At 44.1% G+C, this 23,123-nt stretch overlaps 1 protein-coding gene across 1 annotated transcript in view; it reads right to left on the bottom strand.

Annotated features, from left to right (window-relative positions):
- The window catches only part of LOC124722223 (nose resistant to fluoxetine protein 6-like), a 157,313-nt gene that overhangs the window by 81,691 nt on the left and 52,499 nt on the right, over positions 1 to 23,123 (bottom strand). Inside the window, exon 2 of the mRNA XM_047247417.1 lies at positions 18,689 to 18,758. Coding sequence (XP_047103373.1) covers positions 18,689 to 18,758 — 70 coding nt within the window. The remainder of the gene's footprint in view (positions 1 to 18,688; positions 18,759 to 23,123) is intronic.

The raw sequence follows: 23,123 nt of genomic DNA, 5'->3' as shown, positions 1-23,123 counted from the left end.
CGGCTCCAAAATGCATACTTTTCTTTAACACTCTGTTTATCGCAGAAACTGGTGGGACAGATTAAGAACACGTTAAAGAGCACGAACGCTACAGACGTTTAAGACGAAAGGTAAAATCAGTGATAATGGAGCACTAAGAATAAATAATCTGACAGCCACATTACACATTGTAAGAACATACAGGTGCTAGTCAAGGAATGTAATATTTATAGAAGGAAAGTCCATGAAGTAGTCGAAATACAATTTCAGTAGTGTTGGTCGTTACAGGTTTTATTCTTTGTGGCTATCTGCTATCGTGGAAGTGAACATCCAGCCACGGCGAGCGAGGAACGTCAACACCTACAAGGAGACAACCGAGGCGGCACAACTACAATAATATTTTGAATTGCTCCTCTCTGTCAGTATCTGCTTTCAATATTTACCCAATGACGACAGTCGACTAATAGTAGCAGAAACATTTTCCCCAGTAACTACAATTATTCGAAAAGGGGCAGGAAAACAGTCTTTTATAAGTTTTCAGCCATCCAAGGACACCAGTGGGACATTGAAGAGTATCCAGGGAGGGGATCGAAACGTCGAGCAGTGAAGAAATTTGAAGAGCAATATGACGCGGCCTAGCGACTCGGAAGATTATATCATCAATGTCAACGGCTATGGTCCCGGCGGAGGTTCGAGTTCTACCTCGGGCATGGGTGTGTGTGTTTGTCCTTAGGATAATTTAGGTTAAGTAGTGTGTAAGCTTAGGGACTGATGGCCTTAGCAGTTAAGTCCCATAAGACACACATTTGAACATCAATGGCGACGAAGGCTTGCAGACTTACATAATTTGTTTCTCCGCCATTCTACCTTGGAAAGGCTCTTTTCTGGGGAAATATTTGAGCGGAGCGAAATCGAGACTGCCTAGAAATTGCGCAATGGATTTTTTTGAGAATTTTCACGGCCAAACGAAGTCTGGGAAACGGACAAATGGGGTATCATATTGACCAGTGTGAATTATAGTTTTGCAAAGAATGATTTAATTGCTCGAAGATAATCAGGGAATTAATAAATACTTAATCAGTGATTTGAGCGAAAATTTTTGTTCGAATTTTCACAGCCAAAAGAAGAGTGGGAAATGGACAAATGGGAAATCAGATTAACCAGCCTATTGTGTAGTTTTGCAAAAAAAGGTTCAATTGCTTAAAAGTGATCAGGACAAGCAAGAAAAATTTAATTAGTTGTTTGACGGATAGTTTTTATCCTAATTTTCATAGCCAAACCAAGAATGGAAATGGACAAATGGGGAATTCAACTGACCAGTAAGAGGCCTAACTTTGAAAAAAAGAATTAATTGCTTTGAAGCAATCTTGGAAATTAAGAGAAACTTAGAGATTTAAAGGAAAAATTGAAATATTTCGCGGACAGCATTTGGTAACTATGTAAATGGAATGTCACCTCTTTAAGGCCCGGCTACTTTGCGCATAAAAAGATACATTGATGTAGAAATTGCGTTACCAATGATACGCCCTTTTGAACGTCAGATCATTTGTGCCGTTTCCGCATTACCACAACGACTGCACTGTTTTCCGCGTCCTCCCGACACGCTTTGTATACTCCATCCTCCCCCCCCCCCCCCCCCCCACTGCTAGTGCTGCCACCTGCCGTCTGTGAGTGGTTATTTCACACTGATTTTGAACATTGGCAGTGGTCACATTAATGTGAGTGAACCGTGTACGAGAGGGGCTCAACAAGTAAGTTGCACGTTATTGTGGCAGGCCAAGTAACTTTTATTGAATGCTGCACAACGCTTTAAACCGAGATAGATACATGACGTTACTTTTCAGCATAATCAGCAAGTCTCTGTAAACAACGTTCGGAACTCTCTACCAATGATTCAGTTCCTCGATGATAGAATTTCTCACGGAGCCATTCAAATGGTTCAAATGGCTCTGAGCACTATGGGACTTAACCGCTGAGGTCATCAGTCCCCTAGAACTCAGAACTACTTAAACCTAACTAACCTAAGGACATCACACACATCCATGCCCGAGGCAGGATTCGAACCTGCGACAGAGCGGGCGCGCGGTTCCAGACTGAAGCGCCTGGAACCGCTCGGCCACTCCGGCCGGCGGAGAACAGCTGTGTGAACGCCCTCATCTCTTTCTCTCCGGATCTATTTTGAGCTTGTCGAAAAGATGAAAATCGCATGGCGCAACATGTGGACTGTGTAAAGGATCAGCATCGCCAATCTCTGTGCCGCCTTGGTTTAATTGTTGACACCATTTCACGACGGCTGGAAGCGGTTTATCTTTGGGCCATATGACAATGCGTCAATGTTGTGTTATGGTCTTGGCGTGGGACGAGATGTGCAACTTACTTTCTGAAGTACCTACGTATGTTTATGTGATCTCCGACACAGTTTAGTCCGCACAACGTTGCCATAGCGTAAAGTTTTATCGTGTTTCTGGAAGAGCCGTTAACTTGTTAAAAAGATAGTATTTACCATTTTCTGTTTGTTTCTTCTATTTTACCTTATGAATTAATATTTTTATGTATATTTGCGCGACAGGTCTTAATATGTTTAGCGCCGAGAAGTACAGAAAAATGTATACTTTATTTTAGGCAGAGTTTGACAGCGGCGAAAGAGTCTTTTGCACGGTTACCGTAGACCTTGGGGCCATCAAAGTGAAAATCTGGCAGGTCGCAAGCTGTGATTTTATCAAGTTTTCACAAATAAGGTAAAGAATTGTTACAGATGCATCTCTCGGACACATGTACAGATACCTAGTAAATGTCCCAGGTCTCTAGAAAACACAGACAACATAAAAAAACAGAGAAAACAATACATAGCGACGTTTAGAAGAAATGCTCACGGGTTGTACACGTCAGATGCCTCTACTGAGCGATATACAGTTGTTTCATACAGCTCGCTTGTTACTGACACTGTATTCGTATTAAATGTTACTTACACGGCGCATTACGACGCATATCCTGCAATACTGTTGGAAAGAAGAGGCCGCAGAAGGAGTGATGAGAAGTCTGTGTCGTCGGGCGGGAGAACAAGGAGAGAGCACCCAGAAGAAAAAGTGCCGGAGAATCGGAAACCGCAACAAGGAAGCAGTGTGACGGGTAGCCAGGCGTCGCATCGTTGTTCTCGGTGCCTGTCTTTCCCTGAGATCTGTCTTCATGTATCACTCCTCCGTGGCCGAGAGATGTCGGTAGTATTAGCAGGCTGCACTCGCATTCGGGAGGAAGGCGATTCAGACATATAGGGTGGTTCAAAGATCGTGATCGGGCCAAGCATCTCACGAAATAAGCGTCAAATGAAAAAACTACAAAGAGCTAAACTTCTCTAGCTTGAAGGTGGAAACCAGCTGGCGCTATGGTTGGCCCGCTAGATGGCGCTGCCATAGGTCAAACGGATATCAACTGCGTTTTTTAAAAATGGGAACCCCCATTTTTATTACATATTCGTGTAGTGCGTAAAGAAATATGAATGTTTTAGATGGACCACTTTTTTCGCTTTGTGATAGATGGCACTGTAATAGTCACAAACGTATAAGTACGTGGTATCACGTAACATTCCGCCAGTGCGGACGGTATTTGCTTCGTGATACATTACCCGTGTTAAAATGAACCGTTTACCAATTGCGGAAAAGGTCACTATCATTGGACCACCCTGTATATTCGTTGATTCTTTTGAGAAAAGGACATGGACGCTTTCCCATCCGAATCTGAGCTCTTACTGTTAAGTTGTCACCCAATAGCTTAGTACCTCGAAATTGTTGTTATAAATCAGAGTGCATCAACTTCCTGTTACATCTAAGTGTAGTGTTAGATGCACATATGCAAGGAATTAGCGGCAAGCTAACAATCACATTACCGTACAACTTCGCTGAGTATGCAGCAGAATATGAAGACACATGCAGGGTGTCCCAGGAAGAATGGCAATATTCAGGGATATAACAGGAACGATCGCTCGAATCAAAAAAGTCTAGTAAACATGGCCTCTAAAATGCATGCCTTAAGAGTTATGATGACCGCATCTTCATCTACATCTACATCGATACTCTGCAAATCACATTTAAGTGCCTTGCAGAGGGTTCATCGAACCACCTTCACAATTCTCTATTATCCCAATCTTGTACAGCGCGCGGAAAGAATGAACACCTATATCTTTCCGTACGAGCTCTGATCTCCCTTATTTTATCGTATCGATCGTTCCTCCCTATGTTGGTCGGTGTCAACAAAATATTTTCGCATTCGGAGGAGAAAGTTGGTGATTGAAATTTCGTGAGAAGATTACGTCGCAACGAAAAACGCCTTTCTTTTAATGACTTCCAGCCCAAATCCTGTATCTGTGACACTCTCTCCCATATTTCGCTATAATACAAAACGTGCTGCCTTTCTTTGAACTTTTTCGATGTACTTCGTCAGTCCTATCTGGTAAGGATACCACACCGCGCAGCAGTATTCTAAAAGAGGACGGACAAGCGTAGTGTAGGCATTGTCCTTAGTAGGTCTGTTACATTTTCTAAGTGTCCTGCCAATAAAACGCAGTCTTCGGTTAGCCTTACCCACAACATTTTCACAACTGTGAAACAATTCTCTTCTACTGCAAACTCTTTGATATTCATATTTTCAAAGGTGGTAGTACCGAACAAAATAAAAAAAGTATCCGGTGAACATGAGCTAACATTGCATATCTTAAGGGCATTGGGCATTTGTTATCATCGCTACTGCGAAACTCATCTCTTCTACTGAACAAGTGTTCATAGCTCTTAAGGTATGCACTTTAGAGTCCATATTTTACCAGAAAATTTTTTCTTGTTTCGATCCATACTATCTCCTCTCAAAATGCAATGAGCTTGAGGTAGAAGAGAATTGTTTCACATTGTCGGAAATGAAGGAGTCCTCATAGCTCTCAGGATACGCATTTTAAAGCCGATGTGTATGAGACTTTGTTACTTCGAACGATCATTCCTGACGTATATCTGAATATTGACCATTCCTTCTGGGACACCCTGTATAAGAGAAAGTAAAATGGTTGACACTGTAAATTAAGGAGCCCCGCCCATAAACTACAACATTTTTACACGCGTTTGTTTAAACATGTGGTGGAGAGTGGAAGAATAAATGAAAGGATTTACTCTTGAGACGCTACGCATTTACAGATATTTGTACTCTGTTCCAGAAACGGGAGAAGCTTCCAGAATTACCGAAGACTCAAAATCTTCTAACGAGGGAAGTATCGAAACTAGAACGGTTAGAACCGAATAAAGATGTGTTTCGAAAACACAGAGATGAGTCTTTTCTATCACCCACCGAAGTAATTTATGTGCTACACTCTGTATTTACGTACAATCAATGTTTGAAAGTATACGAATCTAAGGGTTACAAACGCGCAAATTACTGAATAAACATACCAATGTAGAAGAGAGCTATAATCACCAGTTTCAGAAGAATCATAAATGAGGTATCATTTGTCAAAAAGCTAAACACTGGCTTGAAACAAGCACAACCAGACCAAAATTTAGTCACCCCGAGGAGACATCATACAAATACCGTCTAAAACCGCCTCTTGTCCTCATAACGGCGTAGCTCAGCGAGAAAGACAGTTCACAAGTTTCTTCAGCTAGGCCATATCCAGGAGAAACCACTCATTGATATAAATGCTAGACTTATACTCACTATTCCAAATAGGACCAGACAGGATTAAGATCAGATGATGTAACGGGTCAGTTGAAGTGCGATATGATGCCTGAGTCTTTGTCAGAGTAGGAACGCTCAGATGAAGGATATTGTCATCTTGGAAGACTACAGTTCCCACAGTACACCAATCACGAAGATGTAGAAGAAAGGGTATACTTGGTAAATGTTGAAGTAAACATCCTAGTACGTATTCACGGTAATTTTGGTTGAGTGAACAAAAGCAGTGGTACCAAAAATATACCCCAAACATCACAGAACCACCTCCGGCCTGAACTACACCCGTCACACACTGCGAGTTAAATGCTTCATTGGACCGGTGGATCACTCGATACCTTGCACTAGATAAAATTGAAAAAAAAATCGCGATTTGTCGAACCACGCTAAACGCCTCTATCAACTACTGTGCAGTTTCTCTGTTGTTTGGCCCACTGAAAACGTGCAGCTAATGTGTTGCAGTGAACAATGGCCCTTTGAAAGGTACACGACTTCTAATATCCACTGGATGTAGCTCTCTTCATAAAGTTTGCACTGGAAGTGGTTTAGGTGAACAGCTTTCACTGACAGCAACAGTTTATGTCGGGCTAGAAACCGACTGTCACTGAAAAGGCGCGAGATTGATCTCCTATCACAGTCTTTTTTTTACGACCATTGTTTATACGCCGTGAGGGGTGGACAGGAGTGATCTATAGTTACCGTGGTTGAAACAAAGTTAAGATGAGAGCTATGTGCTGCTGAAATGGCCATGATTACCACTGTCTTCAGATACTGTCAATCCAGCTTTGAAATTTCGGAAACCACTTTATACAGTATTTCCTCCAAAAAGCGAACACGTTATAAAATTCCGACCTGAATTTGGGAAGTAAGTAATATGGAATTCAGGGGTAAGGTGGAGAAAATAGGAAAGTGAAAACTACTTCCTTTATGAACGACGACCGCAGAAATCCAGATGGCATCTCAAACCTACGTAAAAACTCTCATTATCCGTCGAGACAAGCATACACCTTATTCTGAAATGAACTTTCATCGTCTCTGAGGCAAGGTAAGGCCTTATCAGACTGCTCCAAAACAGAACTATTCGCAATGTTTTTGAGTCACATGGTTAAAAAATGGCTCAAATGGTTCTGAGTACTATGGGACTTAACATCTGAGGTCATCATTAGAACTACTTAAACCTAACTAACCTAAGGACATCACACACATCCATGGCCGATGCAGGATTCGAACATGCGACCGTAGCGGTCGCTCGGTTCCAGACTGAAGCGCCTAGAACCGTTCGGCCACACCGGCCGGCTCACATCGTTACAGCCATCCGCTGCATGTAAGGCCGGTTTCAGTTTTTTCACAGGCCGGTTCGAGTTTCTTCCTAGAAGCGACTTATCATTTGGTGCCCCCTCCCTCCCCACTCTTTCCTCAGTTTTCACTACTAAATTGCTGCTTATGTGGAACGAAGTGTTTCGGCAGTGCAATGGGTGTGTGCACAATGGCATTGCAGGACAACCCTGCATCCTCCTCCGCTCTAGCGCAGCAGTGTAACACATCGTACACTATCAGCGGTGACAGTCCGTCGCCGGTTATTACGGCACGGGTCATGTGAGCGTCATCCACTTCTCCGCCTAACTTTGATGAATGTGCAGAAACATGCTAGTCGGGAATGGTGTATGGAACGACGTCACTGGGGACAGGAATGGAACCAGATAGTGTTTTCGGACGAATCCAGGTTCTGTTTGTTTGAAAATTTTGACCGCATTTTGGTTCGCCACAGACAGGGGGGACTGGCATCACAGTGACTGCATTCGCATAAGACATACAGCGCCAACTCAAGGCGTTACAAAGTGGGGTGCTATTGGAGCAACCACAAATCACAGTTGGTGCATGTCCAGGGCATTACGACCAGTGTGACCTATATGAATGACATTCTACGATCCGTAGACATACATTTTCTGCAGAACACCCTAGATTCCATTTTTCAGGAAGACAATGCATGACCACACGTTGCTGCACGGACACGTGTCACAGGATGTCAGCGTTTTGCCCTGGACCACCAGATTACCAGACTTGTCGCCAATCGCAAATGTGTAGTATACGGTGAAACAATGGATGCAGCTCTGTGAGCCAATTCCAACCACTACAGATGAATGATTCCAACCACTACAGATGAATGCAGCAGGGATGGCTATACCACAGGACGCCATTCTCGCCTTATACCCGCCGATGCCATCATGCATGGGGCAAGTTACCAGGGCTCATGGTGGACACGCTGTCCACTAGGCAACAGGACACGTGCTGAACCGAGGTGACTGAAGTGCTAAGCATTATTGCAGAACATACTAATGTACGTGTCCTGTGAATATGAACGTCCTTTTTTTATTCGTTCAAGGTGTTCTGTTTTTTTGAACATGAGTGTAATTGTGATCAGTCTTGTATAGAAATCTTACAGTTGTGGCGCCTCTGACGCCCCTGTCAACTTGTCGCCCAACGGGCCGGGTTGCGTCGCCTTGGCCTTGAACCGGCCCTGCCTGTAAGTAGTGTCTAGAGCGTGAAGCTGGTGACGAGTGTAACGTATTGTTCAAATGGTTCAAATGGCCCTGAGCACTATGGGACTTAACATATGAGGTCATCAGTCCCCTAGAACTTAGACCTACTTAAACCTAACTAACCTAAGAACATCACACACATCCATGCCCGAAGCAGGATTTGAACCTTCGACCTGCGACTGAAGCGCCTAGAACCGCTCGGCTACCACGGCCGGCTGGTACCGCAACAGTGGAAACGAATGCTGGTTAGAATGGATGCAGTGGTCTACAGGCTAACATCACTGACGTGCGTCCGTTGCAGGTTCCTAGAGAACTTCCGGGCTCAACTGTTATGACCTTTCACAACTCGCTTGTATTATGCGTACACGAAGCCTTGAAAACCGTTGATGAATGTACACCTTCATATAGTCCCGAAATGCGTTCAACTTTTTCCAGACTTAACTAATAACCAAATACGACCATACATATGCAGATTATCTACACAGACACGCGACAAGTCGCTGAAATTTTGACTAATACAGCGCAGTATCCATTACTAGAGGGCGCATGATCAAAATGAAACGATAGGTAACGTCGAATGAGCGCCAAGGAATCATAATAGCTCCTCTGATGTTCCTGATATACGTAAACGAGTTATGAGATGGGCTCAGCAGTACTACTAGATTATTCACTATGATGTTGTTGCCCACATGAATTATCATCGTTAGACGATCGCAAGGAAATTCTTTAAGAATATGACACAATTTCCATTTAGTGTTGTAAATGGCTGCTCTCTTTCATTACGGAGATATTCAAGACAGTGCGCGTAACTACGAGAAAGAACCAACTACTCTTCGATAACAGGCTTAGCTCTAAGTTTCTGGAGCCGATCACATCGTTTAAGTTTTTAGGTGTCATATTAAGAAATGAATATGTGAAATAAATATTAGGGGAGACGACTGAAAGACATATTTGTTGGAAGGATTATGGGAAGGTCGAGCGCGTTCAAACGGAAATATTTCGCAAGAGTCTAGTACGAACAATTATATTGTATTGCTCCCTCGTTTATAATCTATTGTAGTAGATACGGCGAACGACAGCTATATTACCTACTTCGTATATTTCGTGTACAGATCATTACAACATTACAAGAGAGATTAGGGCGCATAACTAAGCAGTCATTTTTCCCTCGCTCCATACGTTAATGGATTCATCTACCTCTACATCTACATATATACTCAGTAAGCCGTCGTACGGTGCGTGGCTGAGGGTATACTGAACCACTACTAGTCATTTCCTTTCCTGTTTCACTCGCAAATATAACGAGGAAAAAATGAATGTCAAGATGCCTCCGTATGAGCCTTAAATTCTCAAATCTTATTTTTGTGTTCCTTACGCACAATTTATGTTGGTGACAGTAGAATGGTTCGGCAGTCACCTTCAAATGCCGGTTCTCTAAATTTTCCCAATAGTATTTCTTGAAAAGATCGTCGGTAAAGCAGATGCCAGATTGAGATTCATTGGAAGAGTCCTAAGGAAATGCAATCTGAAAACAAAGGAAGTAGGTTACAGTACACTTGTTCGCCCACTGCTTGAATATTGCTCACCAGTGTGGGATCCGTACCAGATAGGGTTGACAGAGGAGATACAGAAGATCCAACGGAGAGCAGCGCGCTTCGTTACAGGATCATTTGGTAATCGCGAAAGCGTTACGGAGATGATAGATAAACTCCAGTGGAAGACTTTGTAGCAGAGACCCTCAGTAGCTCGGTACAGGCTTTTGTTGAAGTTTAGAGAACATATCTTCACCGAGGAGTCAAGCAGTATATTGCTCTCTCCTACGTATATCTCGCGAAGAGACCATGAGGATAAAATCAGAGAGATTAGAGCCCACTCAGAGGCATACCGACAATCTTTCTTTCCACGAACAATACGAGACTGGAATAGAAGGGAGAACCGATGGAGGTAATCAAAGTACCCTCCGCCACACACCGCCAGGTGGCTTGCGGAGTATGGATGTAGATATAGAACGCCGCCTCCACTCCAGGCATTCCTATTTGAGTTTCGGAAGAATCTCCGTAACACTTATGTGTTGTTCGAACCTACCAGTAACAAACCTAGTAGCCCCCCTCTGAAATGCTTTGATGTCTTCCTTCAATCCGACCAGGTACGGATCCCAAATACTCGAGCAGTATTCAAGAATAGCTCGCACTAGGGTCCTATATGCGGCCTCCTTTACAGGTGAACCACTCTTTCCTAAAATTCTCCCAATAAACCGAAGTCGACCATTGGCCTTCCCCACCATAGTTCTCACATGGTCGTGGTCGTTCCATTTCATATCGCTTTGCGATGTCATGCCTAGATACTTAAACGCCTTTCTGTATCAAGCAGGACACTAGTAATACTGTATCCAGGATTGTTCTTCCTAGTCATCTGCATTAAGTTACATTTTTTCACATTAGTGCTAGCTGCCAATCATCACACCAACTGGAAATTTTGCCTAAGTCGTCTTGTATCTTGTCACTCAACTTCGGAACATTGCCGTGCACCAAAGCATCATCAGCAAGCAACCTGTCCTCCAAATCATTTACGTATGTAGAGAACAACAGTTGTCCTATCACACTTTCCTGGGGCACTCCTGACGATACCCTTGCCTCTGATGGACTCTCGCCATCAGGGACAACGTACTGGGTCTTATTACTTAAGATGTCGTCGAGCCACTCACAGTCTGTGAACTTATTCCATATGCTCGTAAACCGTTAACAGGCTGCAATGGGGCAATAGAATGCTTCCTTGGTATCCTTAGGGCCATTAATACTTGCAGAACGCACTCTTGAGCTGTCTGATTTCGAATCCACTCTCAGAGATCACGTTCACCTCTACAAGATACCGGGTGATGAAAAAGTCAGTATAAATTTGAAAACTTAATAAACCTCGGAATAATGTAGATAGAGAGGTAAAAATTGACAGACATGCTTGGAATGACATGGGGTTTTATTAGAACCAAAAAAAAAAACAAAGTTCACAAAATGTCCGACAGATGGCGCTGGACAGCAAAACGTCAGTGACTGCGCATGACAATCGTGTATAAAAGGAGCTGTAATGAGAGAGAGAATCAGATGCGCCAGCAGTCGCAGCATGTTGACGTTACCTGAAAAGGCGCTTTTAGTGAAGCTGTATTATCAGAATGGGGAACGTGCTAGTTCAGCTTTACGATCCTATCGCCATAGGAAGGGGATTCGAACGGGTAAAGGTCCGTTGACAAATGCAGCTGTGGCGAGAATGATTTCGAAGTTCGAAGCCACGTATTGTTTAGACGATAGACCCCGTAGTGGCCGACCAAGCACAAGGCGTAATGCTGCTGAGACAGTTCAGGAAGAAATGGAGACTGTAGCGGGTTCGCCTATGCACGGGGAAGTCAGCGCTCGTGCAGTCGCACGTCGCACCGGCGTTCCATACACTACTGTTTGGTTGGCACTAAGGCGTACCCTCCGATGCTATCCGTACAAAATCCATCGGCATCATGAACTGTTACCTGGCGATTTAGTGAAGCGGAGAGCATTTGCGGTGTGGACATTTCAAAAGATGGCGGAAGATGACGATTGGTTGAGTAACGTGCTGTGGACCGATGAAGCTCATTTTACGCTCCGAGGGTCTGTCAACGCCCACAACTGCAGAATTTGGGCTACCGAAAATCCTAGAACTGTCACGGAAACTCCATCGCACGACGAGAAAGCCACGGTACGGGTTGCATTTACCACATCTACCGTTATCGGGCCTTTTTTTCTTCGAGGAAATGCGTGATTCTGGTTTTGTAACTGCTACCGTGACGGGTGAGAGGTACGCCGATATGTTACAGAATCGCATCATCCTCAGCCTGGCTGATAAACACCTGCTGGAACGTACGATGTTTATGCAGGATGGCGCTCCACCTCATACTGCTAGACGTGTGAAAGATCTCTTGCGCGCGTCGTTTGGTGATGATCGTGTGCTTTCGTCATGCTTGACCTCCCAGGTCCCCAGACCTCAGTCCGTGCGATTATTGGCTTTGGGGTTACCTGAAGTCTCAAGTGTATCGTGATCGACCGACATATCTAGGGATGCTGAAAGACAACATCCGACGCCAATGCCTCACCATAACTCCGGACATGCTTTACGGTGCTGTTCACAACATTATTCCTCGACTACAGCTATTGTTGAGGAATGATGGTGGACATATTAAGCATTTCCTGTAAAGAACATCATCTTTGCTTTGTCTTACTTTGTTATGCTAATTATTGCTATTCTGATCATATGAAGCGCCACCTGTGTGACATTTTTTGAACTTTTGTATTTTTTTGGTTCTAATAAAACCCCATCGACGCCAATGCCTCACCATAACTCCGGACATGCTTTACGGTGCTGTTCACAACATTATTCCTCGACTACAGCTATTGTTGAGGAACGATGGTGGACATATTGAGCATTTCCTGTAAAGAACATCATCTTTGCTTTGTCTTACTTTGTTATGCTAATTATTGCTATTCTGATCAGATGAAGCGCCACCTGTCGGACATTTTTTGAACTTTTGTATTTTTTTTGGTTCTAATAAAACCCCATCGACGCCAATGCCTCACCATAACTCCGGACATGCTTTACGGTGCTGTTCACAACATTATTCCTCGACTACAGCTATTGTTGAGGAATGATGGTGGGCATATTGAGCATTTCCTGTAAAGAACATCATCTTTGCTTTGTCTTACTTTGTTATGCTAATTATTGCTATTCTGATCAGATGAAGCGCCACCTGTCGGACATTTTTTGAACTTTTGTATTTTTTTTTTGGTTCTAATAAAACCCCATGTCATTCCAAGCATGTGTGTCAATTTGTACCTCTCTATCTACATTATTCCGTGATTTATTCAGTTTTCAAATTTATACTGACTTTTTGATCACTCGGTACATTGGGACGGTCATACAGTGTCTCCCGGCTGCACCAGCTCTGTGGACCCTTTAGGAAACGACTATTGCTGAGGCACCGCTGGAATGCTGGATTGCGGTGGCCGCAGAACGTGCCTCTGGGCCGGAAAGCCAGACCGTGGCGCTGGGAGACGCGACTTTCACCGCGTCCGCCTAACACACCAGACCAGACACGTGAATGCGCTCGCACGTGACCAACTAGAATCGGCGGCGGCTCCCCAAGCGCGTGGGAATTGGCTGCTACATAATGCGATCAATGGCGGTAACAAACTCAAATTCTTTAGGTGAAATAGGTTTGCTGTGCTTGTCGCAATACATTCCTATTCACCGTAGCAACACCATTATTAAGAGAAGTGCTGGAACCATAGTTATGACTGTGTTATAATTAAGGTATTGTCTGTTGGCTTTTGTCTATGGATCTTTAACGGACATCTGCTTAACGATTTTTCTGTCGTTTCGCCAGCACGACTGCCTTGCGTTGTGAAAGGTTAGTGCTATATCACTGGTGGCGGGTGGAGTGTTTTCCTTTGACAATGCCAACCACTCATGATGGCGAAAGGTCAGGAAAGTCGTTACACAAACGTCTACCGAAGATCCCGAGAGAAAAGCCAACAGGCAATAAGTTAACAAGTAACCAAGAAAACCTAAAAAAATTGTGTTATAATTGTACAACGCTAATCTTGGGTGCTTTTCTCAGAATGTTTTCATGCCTGATTTTGCTTAATTTTCTATTTTTCTACGTTGTGGTGTAGCTTAAACAATTCGCCTGGATAGCCATCCGTGTTTAAGCGCTACTTCCGGGACAGAGAAGTGTGCCGCCCCGGATCGAATCAAAAAATGTTCAAATGTGTGTGAATTCTTAAGGGACCAAACTGTTGAATTCATCGATCCCTAGACTTACACACTACTTAAACTAACTTATGCTAAGAACAACAAACACACCCATGCCCGATGGAGGACTCGAACCTCCGGTTCGAATCTGCCCGGTGGATTAACGGCGAGGATCGGTCTGCCGGCCAGTCTAGATGTAGTTTTTAGGCGGTTTTCCACATACCACTAGTGGATACCGGGCTGGTACCCAAGTCCCGCCTCAGTTACATGATTCATAAATATCGAAAAACTTTCGCTCAGTTTCACACGAATAACAGATACACTGGTCAGCCAGAACATTATGACCACTGGCCTAGCCCGCATCTCGTGGTCGTGCGGTAGCGTTCTCGCTTCCCACGCCCGGGTTCCCGGGTTCGATTCCCGGCGGGGTCAGGGATTTTCTCTGCCTCGTGATGGCTGGGTGTTGTGTGATGTCCTTAGGTTAGTTAGGTTTAAGTAGTTCTAAGTTCTAGGGAACTGATGACCATAGATGTTAAGTCCCATAGTGCTCAGAGCCATTTTAGCCACCACTGGCCTACTGTCGATATAAACCCGTCCAGGTGATGGCGTCACTTGGTGGGGGATGACTGGTAATCAGACACACGCACGGTGCTTGTAGTATCAGTGAGAGTGCTGTCCGTGTGTAGGATGGGGAAGGCGCACGACCTATCTTAGTTTGATCGAGGGTAGATTGTGATGACCCAGAGGCTCGGCAGGAACATATCGGAAACTGTACGACTTTTCGGGTGTTCGAGGAGAGCTGTGATGAGTGTCTTCAACACGTAACGAAACCAAGGTGAAACCACGTCCAGATGTCGTGGGCTTGGGTAGCTACCCCTCATTACAGATGTCGGACCTCGTAGGCTGGACAGACAGGTAAAAGAGGACAGGTGTCTATCCATGGCGGAACTAACATTAGACTTTCAGGCCGGGCAGAGTACAAGTGTGTCTGAACACACAGGGCACCGAAAACTGTTAAAGATGGGCGGCCGCAGCCGACGACCCATGCATGTGCAAACAATAACACCACGATGTCAACTATGACTGAAATGGGCATGCGACCATCGGCACTGGAAATTTGTGCGGTGGCAGAGCGTTGCATGGTCTGATGAATCGTGATACCTTCTTGATCATACCGATGAGAGAGTGCGAATCCGTCTTCTCCCAGAGGAAGAACCCATTCACACCTGTACTGCGGAACAGAGACGAGGTGGCAGCGGGTCCATTATGCTCTGTGGAACTTTCACATGGGCATCAATGGGTCCAGTGGAGCTCGTGAAAGGCACCATGAAGGCCAAGGAGTATCGTGCACTGGCTGTAGACCACAGACACCCCTTCATAACGATCATGTTTGCCGACAGCAGTGGCACTTTTCAAGAAGATAAAGCATCATGTCACAAGTGTGAGGTGGAGGGGTTCGCGGAACACGATGGCGAGTTCCAGTTGATGTGCTGGCCCCCAAACTCACCAGATCTGAACCCGATGGAATACATGTGGGATGTGATTGAGCGTGGCGTCAGAGCTCATCTCCCCTGCCACCGAAATTTACGGGAATTAGGTGACTTGTGTGTCCAGATGTGGTGCCATCTCCCTCCAGCGATCCACCAAGGCCTCACTGCTTACCTGCCACGATGCGTCGCCTGTGTTGTCCCTGCCAAAGGCGGACAGACTGTCTATTAGCTAGGTGGTCATAATGTTCTGACTGATCAGTGTAGTTGGGGGGTACACATATTCTGTCCAGGGGGACATGGGGTGGCGACAGGAAGGGCATCCGGCCACCGCCTTAATTAACCACGCCACATCCGTTAATAACCATGCCGACCCTACGCCAGTGTGGGTCAAAAACCCAAGGAAATGATGATAACGGCCATGGCTTGAGCTTAGAGATACTGGATCTCGGATTTGACAATGAGCTAATGATATTGTGGCATGTGGCTTCAGACTTGTGCAAAAATAGAACAGGACGCTGACAATATATTTATTTTGTTTCTGTACTATTTTCTGGAAGGCAGAATGTGGTGACAGACTGATCCGTTGCGTAGCCCGAGGTTTAGATTAAGTTGGAAGGTAATAGTTTGATTGTGAGTTAGCGAAAGGGAGGAACATTGGGGTTTATTGTCCCACCGATACAACGTCACTAGAGACGGACCACATGCTCGGAAAGGGACGCTTTGGGAAGGAAGTCGGCTGTGCATTTGCCTCAAGTAGTTAAGGGACATCATGGCAACCCTAAATCTGGATAGCCAGACGAGGATATGAATCTCCGTCCTCCAGAATAAGAGTCCAGTGTCTTAGCTCTTGGCCAGCTCGGTCTGTGTGCTATGAGCCAACTAAAGTGAATTCGAAGTCTTAGCTGTGGTAGCATACTGATCCGTAGCGTAGCCCAAGGTCCAGGTTAGATTGAAACGTGACAGCTCGGTTGTGAGTTAGCGAAGCCAGTGGTTGTGATGCCATTATAATAATTACAATTCTTGCTATGGCGCGTAAATTATGCAACTGGATTGTGATGAGCGGGTCATGTCCATCATTTTTGTGAAGACATTGATCAAAGCGATAGGATGGTATCGGCAGGCTCCGTATTTCCCATTTAGAACTGCATCCAGGTTTGTTAACACACCTTGTTGTTTACTAAGGGTCGGTGGAATGTATTGGTATTGGCTCGGAAGCATGCAAGGGTTGCACATTAAAGGTAAACAATGAGGTTGTTGGAGTCAAGTACTCTGAATGTGTAGGATGTAGAGAGGTGTCCACTATGGATGAAGAGGGATGGGAATCTTATGAACCTGATGAGAGGGCGTTATCATAAGAGAGTTTGCATTGGATCAAAGTTTAGTAGCTAAGGATAATAATGGAGGGGGAAATTCCCTTGGTGAGATAGCTGTTATTTATAGTCTATTGTGGATTTTCTGTTTGATGATTAGTAGGCAGGGTTTAATTTACAGTCGATGCTGAGGGAGAAGTGGAGACGCAAGCTGTTCCGTTATTAGTACCACCATTTTAAATATCCAGATTGCTCAACTTTTTGTCGACTCAGTTTGCATCTGGATATATTCTTACGTTTATCCGACACAAACTACTTCCGTACTTTCCTCAAATATGCAGTCACAATGTTCAACTGACGCAAGAGGATTGTAGTGCCACTGGACCCTATGTGCTATCTACGCGTAGAACTGCTATGACACAACAGCAACACAGTCAAATTTCACTTAAAGTATTCTGTGTTCTCTCTAGTTATCTTTGTTTCTGTGATAAGTGGTAATCGGTGTAATATCATTTGTGATGGCTGATAAACTGCTAGGAAGAGAAGCAGTAAGCTGGAGTCACACTATTCACAGCTATTGCATGAAGGGAGACTAGCGGTGAAGTAATCATTTAGTAACGAATCTTATGTTCGATGAATGAAAAATGGTTCAAATGGCTCTGAGCACTATGGGACTCAACTGCTGTGGTCATCAGTCCCCTAGAACTTAGAACTACTTAAACCTAACTAACCTAAGGACATCACACACACCCATGCCCGAGGCAGGATTCGAACCTGCGACCGTAACAGCAGCGCGGCTCCGGACTGGAGCGCCTAGAACCGCACGGCCACCGCGGCCGGCCTCGATGAATGAAAAATATGTTCAACGATGTTTCGGAAATTAACGATATTATCTTAGGAACGAAGACACTATATCTTGAGTTGAGGGCGAAAAAGAAAACAATAATGTCAGCGTGATGGTACCCTGAGGATTCCAATCGATTTATGTTACAATTACATGGCTGGGAAAGGTAGGAATAAAACTCTGTGAAAGTGAACAAAAGCACGGTGAGTCATTGAATGAGGCGTCTGTCACTATCGGACCAAGGACGTGCAAACCTATCCGATCTCCCGCGTGCTAGCTGACCGCACACAGCTGTGACTCCCGCAATGTTTCAGCGTGCGAACCCTCTCAACCGAGGTGATCGACGTATCGCAATCAAACGCCTCGCTGCAGAACTGGGCGACTCTGTTGGTCGTGCTGACACACTCATTCACCAGTTTGGGTACTAAAAGATGTGTTTCCGCCGGATTCATCGTCGCCTAACAGATAACCATCAAGAGCAACGAAGGATCATCCGTGCGGAAATGCTTGCAGGCATTCAGGCCCTCCCAGTAAGGTGGCGTATGGCCGTCGCTCTGAACGGCGGTTATGTTGAAAATTACGGTTTTGTAGCCAAAAAAATGGGGAATAACATGGCGTATTGTAATCCTGAATAAAGTGAACCTGCTTTCAGAAAAAAAATGTGTTGCATTGCTTATTGAACGCCCGTCGCACTTCCAGAGGAACAGTAATTTTTTGTTCTCTAAATTTTACTTCCTTAGGAAAAACGAACTTGGTCGCGACTTACAATTCAGAATTTGTGCAACAATGGCTCCAGTTGTTTCTATTCACACAGATAACTTCTCGTCGTTAAGTTTGAGTAGATTTCGATAGCGCGTGTCGCAATATTGCAAAACGAACTCCGTGTATGTTAACGGTAGTAATAGCTGGTCATCAATAAGTGTACTGCCCTTTTGAGCGAAAGCAAGATTAGTATGCCAGTACCACATACTATAAGATAAAATCTTCGTATAAAACTCTTTCGCGTCTCTTCTATATATCGTTAAATACTGTTAAAAAATAAGTACTCACTGCTTGAAGCCCACAGAGAGCCATTGCGCAACTCCTCGATCAGCTGGCGTAAATTGTCACCGCAGTCTCCCTGCAAAAAGAAATACTCATTAACTTTTTCCTTCATTGAGTTTTCAGTGTTGAATATTCAAGTGCTGTTCTATGCTTTCCTATTACCTAGAATAATTTTTTTCAATCCCTGATGACACACTAATTACAAACTTGTAAGATAAGCGGAACTCTGCACAGATGCCGAGATCACAAAATAAGAGAACATATGAAAAAAATATAATAGTATTTCTACGTATGACCTTGGACTGCAATTCCCTTAATACTTACAAGGGAACCTCCCCATCGCACCCCCCTCAGATTTAGTTATAAATTGACACAGTGGATAGGCCTTGAAAAACTAAACACAGATCAATCGAGAAAACCGGAAGAAGTTGTGTGGAACTATGAAAAAAGAAGCAAAATATACAAACTGAGTAGTCCATGTGCAGAATAGGCAACATCAAGGACAAGATAAGCGGAGGAGCGCCGTGGTCCCGTGGTTAGAATGAGCAACTGCGCAACGAGAGGTCCTTGGTTCGAGTCCTCCCTCGAGTGAAAATTTTACCTTCTTTATTTTCGCAAAGTTACGATCTGTCCGTTCATTCATTCACGTCTCTGTTCACTGTAATAAGTTTAGTGTCAGTGTTTTGTGACCGCACCGCAAAACCGAGCGATTAGTAGACGAAAGGACCTGCCACTCCAATAGGAACCGAAAACATTTGATCGCAAGGTCATAGGTCAACCGATTCCTCCACAGGAAAACACGTCTGATATATTCTTTACGACACTGGTGACGGCATGTGTGTCACATGACAGGAATATGTTGTCGACCCACCTAACTTGCACACTTGGTGAATGGGTAAAAAGATTCTTCTACCTTGCCCGATTTAGGTTTTCTTGTGGATGTGATAATCACTCCCAAAAAAGTGATGAAAACATAAGAGTTTGCCACATAAACTGCAACAAATGAATGCAACAGTTTCACAGTCGCACAGTTTTCCCTGTGCTCTGTCAAAACATATGTTTTTTACGTTTTCAAATGTTTCCGTGCGTAGACCGTCAAATCCTGCTTATGTCCAAGCAAATCTGAACATGTCCTGGAATTTTGGAGAGCGAAGTTGATTATGTGTGAGTGCCTGAACTTTAATAATTATCTGAAAATAAAAAATTAAACTTTCCACCCGAAGGAAGATTCGAACCAAGGACCTCTCCTTTCGCAGCTGCTCACGCTAACCACGGGACCACGGCGCTCGTAAGCCGACACTCTCCTTGATGTTGCCTACGTTGCGCATGGACTACTCAGTTTGTATATTTTGCTTATTTTTTTCCTGTTTTCTCGATTGATCTGTGTTCAGTTATTCAAGGCCTATCCCTGTGCCAACTTATAACTAAATCTGAGGGGGGTGCGATGGGGAGGTTCCCTTGTTAGGTCACTTGTTTTGTTGGTAATGATTAATACGCATCTAGACTTGACAAGTCTTGTTTTTAGACTTGACAAGTCTTATTTTTAATTCTCGTTTCTTTCCAGGATGGTTAAGGTGAGATATTCGAGAACTGGGTCATAAAAGATCTCGGTTCTTTTTTTAAAAAAATCCCTGATAGCAGGGATTCTTATTTCGGAATATGTAGGACTGGAGGAAGACCTACAAAAACCATTTTCTCGGAACTGGATAAGTGGAGCTATTTTTAAGTTGTTTACGTGGTAGTGCACTGTTGGTCATAAAATTGCAGCACCAGGTGGGACAGCAAACTAGCTAAATTTTACTTATTTTACGCGAACAGCACAGTAATTAGAACACATGATTATATCTCTTGGTGATTTGGTCGTAAAAAGATTGCGATACTTATCACAATGAGCTGCCACATCTGGCAACAACAATGGCTCTAACCTGGCCAATTAGCGAGTCGAACTGGACAAGGATGACATACGCACACGTAATTCCACGCTGCTTCAACTGACTGCCACAGATTATGAATCGTAGTGGCTGCAGAGTGTTGGCGTGCCAGTCTCTCGCCAACCCATGATGGAATGTTTTCAGTGGGTGAAAGGTCTGGAGAACATGCTGACCAGAGAAACAGTCTATCAAGTGTGTCAGAACAGCACCAGCGACGTGGAGTCTATCTTATACGTTGGAAGATAACGTCACAAGATCTAGAAGATAAGGCACATCAGCCAGCCTTCACACATTTGAAGTGTAATAGCTGCTGATCAAATTACCTATGCAAACCAAAGGTGATCTCCTTGTGTATAAAATGGCTCCTCATACCATCACGCAAAGTGCCGTGCCGCTATGGCGATGACAAATGCCATTTAGCAGTGTGTTGTCCTCAGAGTCTCGACACACGGGTACATACATCATGGTGCTGTTCATAGAACCACGACACCAAGACGACGTGGTGCCACTCCCGTGTTCAATGTTGACGTTGGATGCACTACTGCCGTCGCGCATCTCTCTTTTGCCATATCAAAGGAAGCTGTAAAAGTGGTCGCCGAGCTGAGAGTTCATGGGGCTCCAGATATCGTCGCACTGTCCTTGTAGATATTTTTCTTGAAGTAGAAAAGTCCATTTGCTGACTCATAACACGTGACGTGGCTTTATGATCCTGCACACCCAAGTGAACCATCCTCTCAGGCGCTTGTCGAGTAGGACCGTTGATATCTCGCTTGGCGTTCTCAAGCCTTCGAGTCCATATTCTTCAATGACAGTGTATGATCTCGACCAACGCGAGAAGCAGTATTGTGGAACGATAAACCTCAGCACAATACTGCCACTGTCGAATTCCGAAATGTTTTGGTCTTGAGGCATAAGACTGCTATTTCGCAAACAACGTCCAAATACTGTTTCTGAATGAGAAACAGGCAGCACAATATTTTCTTATATACAATATGTAGATGGTATTACACCTACACTTTATATGGTTCAGCTAAAATGCTTGCAGCATCTTTGTTTAAGTGCAGACTTGAGAGTGTGGCTGGTTTTAAGAACCTAACAGTTCATGTGAGAGTTGCAGGAAGTGGAAATATACAATGTCAGGCACACGTCACCGGAGTTCTGATAGGTCACCTTGGGTATTCAAAACTTGAGTCCATCTCACAGAAGATCACACACAGGCATGGGTCTGTTAATGATTTGGCTCTGTAAAACTATTACAGGAATGTACGGGTCTACTTTATAGTAATGAGTGCGTAAATTTTAAGGGATTACAGGAATTTATTCCATATTTGCAATGCTTGATGTAACATTGAAGGGTCAACTGAGCTTTTGACATACCCCTATGGATGTCAGAATTATCCGTGTCGGTTGAACTAGCCGATATTCAAATTGCTCTTAATGGACTCACATGCTTTAATAAAACTGTAATGCGACAAATAACTAATGGGACGGAGGTGGCACTAGCAAACACGAGTCATTGGTGTTGCACCTCACAAAAGATAATAACCAAGGTGATCATCTAACAATGGAGTGAAACAATGGCCCACGCAATATAATCGTAGGATCTATTCAGTCTTGAAAAATGTAGAGATCACGAAAATTGCCAGTTATTAACATGGAACACTTCTAATCTGACACTTAAAAGACCTAGAAATGACTGGGTGGTTTAGGTAAAAGGGGCCAAACTGGGATCTTACAGCTGAGTCACGGGAAAACAAATCCGCAGTGATTGCGCAGTGGTTGCCTCGTTGCGCCAGAAGAATAAAAAGCTGAAACATGCAGATAACATAACTGATCGAGTCATAAATGAACTTTCAGTGACCTGGGAAAAGCATAAGATACGTGAAACCTACTTGATATTAATAAAGTGCCCACAAATGCTTGGAGAGTCTCATATCCTGCTCACCTAAGCTGCAGTTTCTCATGATATTCTGTATTCAGTAGTGCGGAAAATTCCTAGCGCTGCAGTCTGCAACACATCCGCTGGTCAGTGCCTCCCTCAAGCTCTCTAGATGACGCCTTCTCTTCAGAATCCCAAAGCGAACTACTCTCTCCAGAGTCCACAGACCAAGTGCTCCCTATCGAAGCAGACTTCTGTCTCCCCTCCACAAGTCCTCACATTCCTCATATGTCAATGAGAAAGGCTCTGCAAAATGCTGGCAACTGATATTATTGTTAACAAAATAACTAACTCCTCACCAAACAAATGTTTTACAATGTTAACCAATCACCTAAGTCCTACGTATGCAGATCCTATACAAGTTTTCTTACGCTCTCAATCTTCAGTCCGAATTTCTTGATAACTAATGTCCTGACTTGCTTTTCTCTGCTACTTTTTTCAGATTAACCAGCCCTCTTACAACTTTTTAGACAAGAGGGTGTTCACTCTGCGTAAAGTAGGGCCATAGATTCGGCCCAACGACTTGCAAAGGCGGAAAAGAATTCCTGAACACAATGCAGCTGTGTTACTT

The sequence above is a fragment of the Schistocerca piceifrons genome, chromosome X (genome assembly GCF_021461385.2).
Source record: "Schistocerca piceifrons isolate TAMUIC-IGC-003096 chromosome X, iqSchPice1.1, whole genome shotgun sequence".
In the NCBI taxonomy this organism is placed as follows: Eukaryota; Metazoa; Arthropoda; class Insecta; order Orthoptera; family Acrididae; genus Schistocerca; species Schistocerca piceifrons.
This window is presented reverse-complemented; position numbering and strand designations above follow the sequence as displayed.